Below are 10,908 nucleotides of genomic sequence, written 5' to 3' on the forward strand. Positions count from 1 at the left end.
CATTGTTCAGCTGATCAGTAAAGATGATTTAAACTAAACAATTCAACATTAGTTAACAGTTCTATTACAAGACTTATTGTATAAGCAAAGTCTTCCCTAAAATGGAGGACTCTTAATAAATAGAAAAATAAAGTAAAATTAATTTGTTCTCAGAGAACCAGCCACAAAATCAGGGACCACTTCTGTCTTATTTTGAGAGGTTTAAGGTGAGTTGGTACTGTTGGCCACTTGACACATCACATTCGAGTGAGAAAAGTTGTCAAGGTGTTCTTCCTCTTCTACATGTGTTTCTAGAAGGAACAATTCTTGATACTATATGTTCTGAGTCATAATAGCAAATATTACTGGAAATTTACAAAAGTCTTAAAAAAAGCAAACTAACTTTAGCTCAATTATTTATCAGCCCTTTCCCAGAGAAAGGTGTCAGCACAGACAATATTTGAAATTCATGTAGTATTTGATTAGACTGATTGATTGTTCTTACAGCTGAAGATATTAACATTCATTAGTCTTACTTACTGGTCACTAGTACTGTCTTTATTACCAGGTAAAGAATAAATAGAAATTCTAATAAAAATTCATCAAGTCTTGTGATTTCCAGTGCATTAGATCTGTTGTTTTAAGGCTGACAACACAAAAGTTTGTTGTAAACATTCCAAAAATCCTTTAATAAATCCTTTATATCTTAACTCTTTTAAACTTAAGCAGGCTAAGAGAGATTCTCATCTATCCAAAATAATAAAGCGCTAATCGCATGTTTTTTACTAACACACTCCTATGTGATTCTGCAGAATGGTTAAAACTTTACATATAAAATTACTAACCACAATTAATCTCTATTAAAGAAAAGTCAAATTTCTGTATTATATTTTGACAGCAAATAAGAAAAAAACCCTAAGAAGACTAAAAAATCATGCAAAATATAATAGGTTTCATTTTAATTGATCATTTTAATGGTACACAAAATGTAACAAAATTAAAAGCCTATTAGTGATCATTGTTCCAAAAGTGCACTTTACTCCCATTAATTTACATATATTATTTCAGTGGAAGCACATTTAAAGTGCAGCTGTAAATATTTTTTATCTTTGACTTTTTTTTTACAGGAGCCTCTGAACGTTATTGATCCCAGTTTGATGGATCTAAATGGTCCAAGTGAAGATGCCCTAGAATGGGATGAAACTGACATAAGTAATAAGCTGATCAGTATTCATGAAGACTTAAGTGATCCTGATCAGGAACTCAGGAAGGATGATCTAAGCCAGAAGCCTGCTTCAGGAGAATGTGGTGATAATGATGTGAATGAAGACGAAAGTATCAGTGACCGTGGAAGTCCTCTTTATTGTCCCAGCATTACTTCCCCTCCAAATCCTCACATCTATCAGGTCTATAGTCTTCATAATATTGAATTATCAGGAAAAAACCACATGCCTTTTTTGAAAAAAACATCCAAACTCTCCAATGTAACACAATCTAACATTTTAAACAAAAGTCTTAGTAAAGACTCATCATTTTCATCTACAAAATCCCTGACAGACCTAATAGGGGGGACCACATTGGCAAAACCATGTAACTATATGTATCAGAGTGGAAATATAAGCAGGCATTCTGAGAGTGAGAGTGGAATAGTGAGTGAATGTGATACAGAAACTACAAATAATTCAGAAATTTTTTTGCTAAATGATATTGAAAGCACTCAGAGTAATTCTGAAATTGGGCATGCAGAAACTCAAGTGGACGATATAGTCGATGTAATAAAACAAAAAATAAAGCAAGATGAAGACGACCATGCTAGTCTCTCAGATGATTTCCAGTTGGCACCTTCTGCATGTTGTGGAAGTGAAAATGATGAGGATTTGGACAGCATTACCATGTGTAACCCTGTTTGTCTAGAAGAATTGCAAGGAAAACATGATGTGTTTACATTTTATGATTACTCATATCTTCAAGGCTCCAAATTCAAATTACCAGTGATAATGAAACAGTCGCAAATTGAAAAAACACATACAGAGGGCAGTTTGTTTCATGGCTTTTGTTTTGATAAAATACCTGGTAAATCTGAAATTAAGCCTGGAGAGTCACAACCAGATGGGTTTATTCACGACCATACTCTGGCAAGTATCCCTGGAGAATCAGATCCCAATTCCTGTAAATCTGCAGAAACTGTAAGAAAATTAACTGTTACAGAGAGTACAAGACAGGTTTCAACTTTATCTCATAGTTCTTCATTAGAATCTCTGTCTGTAGTAGGTGATTTGTTCAGCTCAGGTATTTTTAAAAGTGGAGATGGTCTTCAGCGAAGCACCTCTTTGGAGAGCTGGCTGACATCCTACAAAAGCAACGAAGATCTTTTTAGTCATCATGGCTCAGGAGACATAAGTGCAAGCAGTGATTCTGTTGGAGAGCTCAGCAAAAGGACATTAGATCTTTTGAATCGCTTAGAGAATATCCAGAGTCCTTTAGATCAAAAGATAAAGCGCAGCATCTCTGATATAACACTCCAAAGTAGCTCTCAAAAAATGTCTTTCACTGGACAGCTGTCTCTAGATATTGCATCCTCAATCAACGAAGACTCAGCAGCTTCTCTCACTGAACTCAGCAGCAGTGAGGATCTTTCTCTCTGCTCTGAAGACATTGTACTGCACAGAAATAAAATACCAGATTCAAATGCATCATTTAGAAAACATCTTAATAGATCTGTAGCTGATGAGAGCGATGTCAATGTCAGCATGATTGTTAATGTCTCCTGCACTTCTGCTTGTACTGATGATGAAGATGACAGTGATTTGCTTTCAAGTTCCACCCTTACCTTAACTGAGGAAGAGCTAGGTATCAAAGATGAAGATGATGACTCCAGTATAGCAACTGATGAGGATATTTATGAAGAATGCAATTTAATTTCAGGACTTGATTATATAAAAAATGAACTCCAAACTTGGATTAGACCAAAATTTTCTTTGACAAGGGAGAAGAGAAAAAGTAACCTCAGTGATGAAATTCAGCGCACTAAAGAAGTTAGTAATGACACATCAAAAGCCACAGATACATTAAGCATTGAAACACTATTGAATGGTTCAGTACAGAAAATATCAGAAAATAATGGCAATAGTAAGAATGTTCCACACGATCGTGAAAAAGGGACAAAGAGTCACCTGATGAAAGATATCTCTCAGGTTGTAAAGGATCAGCTTGTGGATGATATGGAGAATGGCAATGTTGAAAATACTCTTGGCAGTCAAAAGGAAGGTCTTGTTAGAACATCAGCAACTCCCAAAACTCATGCATCACTTGATGTCAGAGAAGCTGAAAATGAATGTTGTGTCTGTGAAGCGTTCACAGACAGTTCAGATGATTCACATATGGATGGCAAGGAGACTGTTCTGTCATCAGATGGATCCAGAAACCCTCCAAAAGAATGTCAAAGTCATGTTCAGCCTGATTGTCACTCTGTTGCTTCCTCTCCTGCTAAAAAGCCTTGTCTTGAATCTTCCTCGGAAATGAATTGTGTAGACGTACAAGATATAGCTTTACAAACATCCTTACCTAATGGTCAACAACATAGAATAAGCATTACTGAAAAATCTACTGATTGCTGTACAGCCTTGAAATCCAATGAAGCAGAATGCAACTCCTCAGCCAATGGTCTTGATTCATGCTGTAACTGTGAATCTGCTGCTTTTGATAAAAGAAACATGGAAGATGGCTCAGTACACAATTTTGTGAGGGAGATAATAGACATGGCATCAACAGCTTTGAAAAGTAAGTCACAACCTGAATATGAGTCATCTGCTCCAGCTTCATTAGCACAGATCAAGGAAAAAGTGTTAGAACACTCTCACAGACCCATTCAGCTAAGAAAAGGGGACTTCTATTCTTATCTTTCACTTTCTTCTCATGATAGTGACTGTGGAGAGGTAATCAAATACATAGAGGAAAAGAGCAGCACTCCTGTGCCACTGGACTTCACAGATGAGAGAGAAAATATTGAATGCTTTTTTGAAGCCTGTCCTGAGGAAGAACGGGTTGAGCAGCAGCAATCCATTTCTAATGCTACTCCTGAAGCACGAGTTAAGCAGCAGCAACCTATTTCTAACACTATTTCCGAAACATCTCCAGAGTCACTAGATGAAGTGACTCTAGAGTCATTCGAAGAAGTTAAAACTTCATCTGAAGGTAGGGATTTATCTTTCTTATGTGATGATGACAATGATGTAAACGTCCCCAGTCCTAACAAACAAAGTACATCAAACAATTTGAAAAATACTGCTGATGATTTGCTGATTTCAGACGGGCAAACTGAAGGTTTGGAAAAGAATTCTCCAGAGCTTAGCACTAAAAAGAGTAATACAGGAAAATCACCTGGAACTGAAGAGCCCAAAGGATGTGTTGCTGCTTCTGAAGAGGCTTCAGCTATAGAGTTTCAGTTAAAGCCTGGCCAGTCACAGAAAAAGGATGTTTTGCATCAGAACAGTAAAACCCTTACTTGTGAAGAAAATCTCCTGAATCTTCATAAGGAAAGACATATAAATATGCACAGATAGAATGTAACCCTCTCCAGGCACGTACATTATCCTAAAAACAGGTATGTACTCTACAAGTCACACAGTCATTTTTTTTTACTCCCCCCCCCCCCTTTTTTTTTTTTTTTACATTTTTGTGCAATGAAAGAAGATGAATCACCATCCAGGGCTTCTGTTTTATGATAGTGCTATATCATTTGTTTTGATTACACTAAAATCCCAATTTACATGCCACTGGTCAACAAATGCAGTGAATACTAACTGCTTCTTGCCCTTTGGCTTTGCACTGACTGGAGCTGCTCCCTTCTGGAACAAATCTGCTGTCTTGCAGAACTTGGGAATTCTTCAAAAGTAGTATTTCTATATCAGCCTCCTCTTCCCTCTTCAACTGAGCTGTGGAACCAGAAACCAGCTCTACTCATTGATCCCCTTCTCCACAGTCAGCTGGCTTTATGAGGTGTTCAAAAGCACTTGATGAAGCTGAACTTCTGGTTTTACAAGAATTTTGGGTGACTAGTGAGTTGGAGTTCTACAATATTTCCAGACAAGCCATGAAGAATGGCTAAGCAGACTGGAGAGTAAGTAGAGAGGTAATAAGTCATCTCTTGATGTCAGTTTACCATGATTTAAGTTCAGTAAGCCATTATTAAGAACACAATTATTACAACACAATGTTAGGCCAAAAGTTGAGGTTACCAAAATAAGAAATCTTTGCAATATAATTAAAGAGTATAATGTGAGGATAACGTAGAATAAAGACTTGAATACCAAAACAGATGGAAACTGATAGCCACACAGCAGTACTGGAAGCTTTGGTTCTATTTTGTGGTAAGCATTTTGCAACATAAGTAAGATGGTGGAACTTAAGGTGAAAAAGTGGCTCTGATCTCTTCCAAAGTTTGAAAGTGCTTCAGATCTGGAGTTTCTGACCTCACATAAATGTCTAACAATAACTGCATATTTAACAACAAAAGAAGATCTACAAAGCAACTTCTGGATCAGCTCCTAGCACATAGCACTGCTGCTTTGAGTCTCACTAGTTGGTTGGTGACCCAAAAACGAGCATAGCTGTATAGAATGCCAGTAGTCTTTGGAAACACTCCTCCAGTAGACCAGAGCCAACATGGCAACTCCAAATGCCACTCCAATTCCAAATGCCACTGCTTGCCAGAAGCTGTAGCAAGGGAATTTCCAATAAAACACAAGGCTAAGCACAGGACTAGGTTTCCCTGGGAAGTCTGGAATCTCCATCCTTGGAGATTTTCAAAATTCAAGTGGATGTGGCCCTGAATAATCTGATCTGCCTTTGAAAATAGCCTTCCTTTGAGCAGGAGGTTGGACCAGATGACGTTCCAGTTTCCTTCCAGCATAAGTTATGCTATGATTCCATGATGTGGCTAGGAGAAAAGGCTGTTATTCATCACTACCCATAAAAAACACTAGTAGTCTCCTATTGCAAACTATGTAGCTGTAGCAGAGGATCTGGGCCTATTTATATGAAATAGATTGCTTTGCTGCTATTAGATATCTAAGTTCTGCATTTCCTGATTTTGCTATATTATATTACTATGCTTTGGGCTTTTCTTTCGCACATATTGGCAGTTTACCCAGCATTCGCACATTCACATATGTATAAATATGTCTAGCAAAGTCTTTAGGTTATGACAGCAATAGTCTATAGCTTGCCACTATCTCTTTCGACACATATCTATTTGAATAATGCATTATCTTGGAACCGTCATAGCAAACACAATATTTCCTGAATGGCTTTGAAATAGGCTGTCATGACCTGTTGATTGCCAATTAATTAATACTAGGACACATCCAAACAACTGGAGAAGCAATGGAAATCAATTGGGAATTACAAAACTCATAGATGATACTGTATATTCTAGAATTACATTAAAAGGATTATGTGTGTATGAAAGCCTCTATTTGGAAATTGAGATGATGACAAAAGTCTGAGGTGGATGAGTGATAATTATGTAAACATAAACTTTTCCTAAATTACTGTTTTATTAGTTTTCTTATTTTTTTCACTCATTTTTATAATATTAATTTGAGGAAGAATACTTACTATAGTGAGTGTGATTTTATTCTTGTTCTTATTCTTTCACTGATGAAGATAATAACATGTCTTTTCAATTCATTAGTACTTTCCCTCTGAGGATCTCAAAATACTGTATAAACTTTCCCTCACTCTTCAGAACTTCATCGTTACTTACATAGTAGCCAGCTGTGTTTTTCATAAGACTGGGATATGACAATATGCAGTTGGTGTAAGGACTAAGATTGGACATGGAAGATGCAGATATTAATAAATGCCCCACAATGCCATAAAATGTAATGCAGAGTCTGTATGCAACAACTTAATAGGGTTATGTGATAGTTTTAATTTTTACCCGGGGTTGACAAATATTTTTAAGGTAACAAAGCCCTTCATACTACATCCCACTTTTTACGTTTAGGAAGATATACTGTTCTTAACTGATACATATAGCATTGCTTCCATAGAAATTATGTACTGTATTATTCCCAGTAATAAAGCCCTAGGATACATATAGTTTATCTCTGGTACATCAAAAAATGAAAATACCAAGCTGCTAGATTTGGTTTCACTAAAGTCTGAGCTCCCTTCCCCCATTCACAAGCTTGGTGCTTTAACTTCATCTCTCATGCTATGGGGAATGAATTACAGAAGCAATCTATCCTAATTTGTTAACTTATTCAAATAACAGTTATTATACTTAACTATGCTAAAGATTATCTTTTTGGTGGCAGATTGTTTATTTTTTGATGAGGCTAATTACTGATTTTCCAAAGGTAATTTACATTTATTACTAATACATCTTTTAAAATGTGACAGATAAATGTTGTTCCCATAAGTGTATTATGAAAAAAGTTACTATGTAAAAACACATTATTTAATTTGAAAGATAAATGGCAAACACCATTATTTTTCCTGTAGCACCTGTGCTGTAAGCTCATTTAAATATGTAATTCCATGTGTAGCTGCAATACTTAGAGAAAAATAATCTGTAGTATATGTGTACCTTAAAAGTATACTGAGAATTCAAAGCTGAAAAAGGCATAGTTTCAAATGTAGTTTGATTTTATACTGTTTTAGTATTTACCTTGGCTGTACAGGAGAATAAAAGTAATAGTGAAAAAAATATTTTTGCCAAATGTTGCAATCCTGTTATTTAGCAGTGTGCTATAAAAAAAAGATCATTATGGGAAAATAATAACAATTCTGTAAGCAGGCTTAAAAATATCTCTGTCAGTACTGACTAGTCTCTCGTATGAGCCAACACAGCGTTCTTCAACAGAGGTGCTCATAAAGCTATGCTTATTTTATTTCTCGAGTAGGGGACAGCTTGAAAGAACTATCTTTCTGTATATGAGATCATGCGATCTTCTGCTGTCACTGTGACCCATGACTCACCAATGGGATGGGAATTTTTAGTCACATATTCAATATGCGTAGAGATCAATACATTAAGGAGGTTTATATGATGTGTCCAAAGTCTTTTCTAGAGGATATGTTAGAATTCTCTGTGTAATCTGTTAGCTCTTACAAGTAAGTCCAAAAGCTATTTCCTTCCTTTTGTGCAGAATTTGTAATTTAAACTTAAGTTTTAACTTAATTTAGGGAAAAAAATATTTTACTTGAGCTTAAGAAAACTAAATTGGTTTTATCTGACAGTGCTGCAGTGTTAGCCAGAATATCCTGCCACTTACTATAGCCAGGAGAAGCCCAGGACTAGTACTCAGAAGGCCTGACTGTTATTTCCTGCTCAGCAACAGATTTTTTTATATGACTTATTCCTTCCTTGCCTCAGTTTCTTTAGCAACAAAATAATGAGAATAATGGACCTGTGAAGCATGATTTATTCACTGAAAAGTGTTTTGAGATCCACAGATAAAAGATGATACATAAATGCAAAGGACTATTAGTTAATTATTCATTACAGGAGAAAAATAATATACAGGTTTACACAACAGTTAATATGTAATAATTTACTTTTAGAGACTGGAACTACAAGAATAATCTAAATCTTTGCTTACCATTTTTTTCCTAGAGGTTTTATAGGGAGGTAGATACTATAATGTTTCTTTATAGAGTTTAAAACAGTCTGACTTTTTAGCTCCTTACAGTAGCTGACTTTAAAAAAAATTAAATAGAATAAACAGATAATCTTGTATTGTCTGTGAATTACATAATTTTTTTAAAACTTGACATAATCCATCAGTGAGACTTTTCTTACTATAGATATGTGAAACTCATGCCAGAGTTGTAGAAACCTTTTGATACAATCTTCCCCTTTATTCAGATCACTTCTTCATTAATTTCTAAACAAACTGTTGAGCTTTTCACTATTTTCGTGTAAGTATATTTCTTCTATAAATGGGGGGGGGGGGTCAGTTACAGCAAATAAGATCAAAGGAGAAGGTAACTGGATAGATCCAGATATTCCTGCTTAATTTGGAAGGCACATAATGCATGTCTGGAGTGCCTCCTAGGAAATGCCTATGAGATGTACTTTGCACTAATCTTTGAGCTGTATTCTGACAGTTATTTCTTCATAATCCTCATCATAAGCCTGTGCTCTTTGATGAATAGTTTAACCCTAAACTCTGAGCTGGATAATTCTATAGTATGAAAATTTAACTCATTGCTGGTACTGGAAGTGTCTAAATAGCTATTTACAATTGAAAAATACAGTGATGACACTGACAATTCTATTCATGGGCCACTTCTGTGACAATCCTTTCCTCCTCTCCATTGAAATCTTATTGTATATGTTTACATAAATATTAAAATAAGTGATGGGTAGATCTTTTTGTTGCTTGGCTTTTGAAAATTCCCATGTTTTCATTGATCGGTGCACTTTTGAGTGTGCTGAAGGTAAGTTCGCAGGTAAGGATGAGGACAGGATCCAGGGAAAAGGTCAGATTTGATGACTTCCCTTGTTTCTTGAGAAACAAAGTCTTTACAAAAATCAATTACTTCTCTACATCAATACAATTTTTTACACTAACTTGTACCTCAGGCTGTTAAAAGTCATTGTTTGCCTACTGTATGCTTCTGCATTAAAGGCTCTGGCATGTGACCATTTAATGACTATCTATGATTGTTCTGGAAGAGCTGTGTTTTGCAAATAAAACTTCATTTTCTGTAACCTACTATTACTTTTTTGTTTCCTTTTAGAAACTTGGCTGCAATTCAGGTGCAGGTTCATCCTGTAAACCCTGGGATGACCTCCAATTCCATTGTATCACTGCCTTTCATTACACTGACTCCCAAGACAAATTTTCTTTCCAAATGTGATTTGTCCATGTTGGCTTTGTGATCAGGCAGCATATGCTAGTCCTATTTCAGTGATCATTTTGTATTGTAGCGAGGCCATTTGCTTTCATATGGATTCCTCTCCCAAGCTACCTCTAATGACCTCCCCTTCCTAAATTGGATGCTTCTGTACTACTTATCACTGGTTTTGTTCTTCAAAGTTTTGAAGTTCCACAGAATTCATGATCAGTCTGGTTCATCTTTTCAGAACTGTACCTGTCCGTACTCTTCTATTTTATGTATCAAATTTAATATTTATATGTATAATGCATAAGTTTATTGAAACTATTTTACTTTTAAAGTGACAATTTTGTTGGATTGCAGCAAAAAGAAGTCATTAGCCCTCCTGACTCAATACATCTAAAAATTAAGCAATTAAAATAAATGGCATTTTATTTATTTAATTTTAAAATTTAATCTATGCAACACTTCAAGAAACAACTACATGGTGTTGTATATTAGGAACTGTTGACATTCTACTGAATTAAGTACAACATTTTGGGTTTTTATGCTTCTTGAGGTGGTAATGAGAAAAAAAGTTTTTAAAAAATGTGTGCCTTGCTGTATTTCTTATACCATTTATTAAAAAGCTGCTTTCACAGTAAAATTATGTTGGTTTGAAAGGAGGAAATAGCAAGGTTAAGATGTGTGAATAATTTCTGTATATATGTATAACCAAGTGCAAACATTGATGTATAATGACAGTATAAAATGCTTTCATGTTTGTGATGTCCAGTGATGTGGAAAATATAAGCCTTAAAACCATTAGATTGCATGGTAATTAGAATTGGCATAATAAACATAGTTTATTGGGGAAAAAAAAAGCAGAACTGGTGATCTGTTTTACCTGCGTTCCAAGAACAGAATGCTTTATCAAAGTACAGAAGAGTATGTTTTTGTTTGCAAATATTCCCTAGAGATATGCAATTCCATAGCTGGTGAAGATTTGTATTACCTGGCTCAGAGGTAAATAACTTCTTCATTAAAGATTCTGCAGGTCTTTTGGACCAAACAAGGACAAATATTTAGCAGTTTAAA

At 35.3% G+C, this 10,908-nt stretch overlaps 1 protein-coding gene across 2 annotated transcripts in view; it reads left to right on the top strand.

The window, feature by feature from the left end:
* The window catches only part of AKAP6 (A-kinase anchoring protein 6), a 235,736-nt gene extending 225,055 nt beyond the window's left edge, over positions 1–10,681 (top strand). For both annotated transcript variants that reach the window (XM_050897696.1, XM_050897697.1), the window contains exons 12-13: positions 1,107–4,582; positions 9,733–10,681. In XM_050897696.1, the coding sequence (XP_050753653.1) occupies positions 1,107–4,541 (3,435 nt within the window). In that variant the 3' untranslated portion in view covers positions 4,542–4,582; positions 9,733–10,681. The remainder of the gene's footprint in view (positions 1–1,106; positions 4,583–9,732) is intronic.
* The last annotated feature ends 227 nt before the right edge of the window (positions 10,682–10,908 follow it).

Source organism: Gymnogyps californianus, chromosome 5 (genome assembly GCF_018139145.2).
Source record: "Gymnogyps californianus isolate 813 chromosome 5, ASM1813914v2, whole genome shotgun sequence".
Lineage (NCBI taxonomy): Eukaryota > Metazoa > Chordata > Aves > Accipitriformes > Cathartidae > Gymnogyps > Gymnogyps californianus.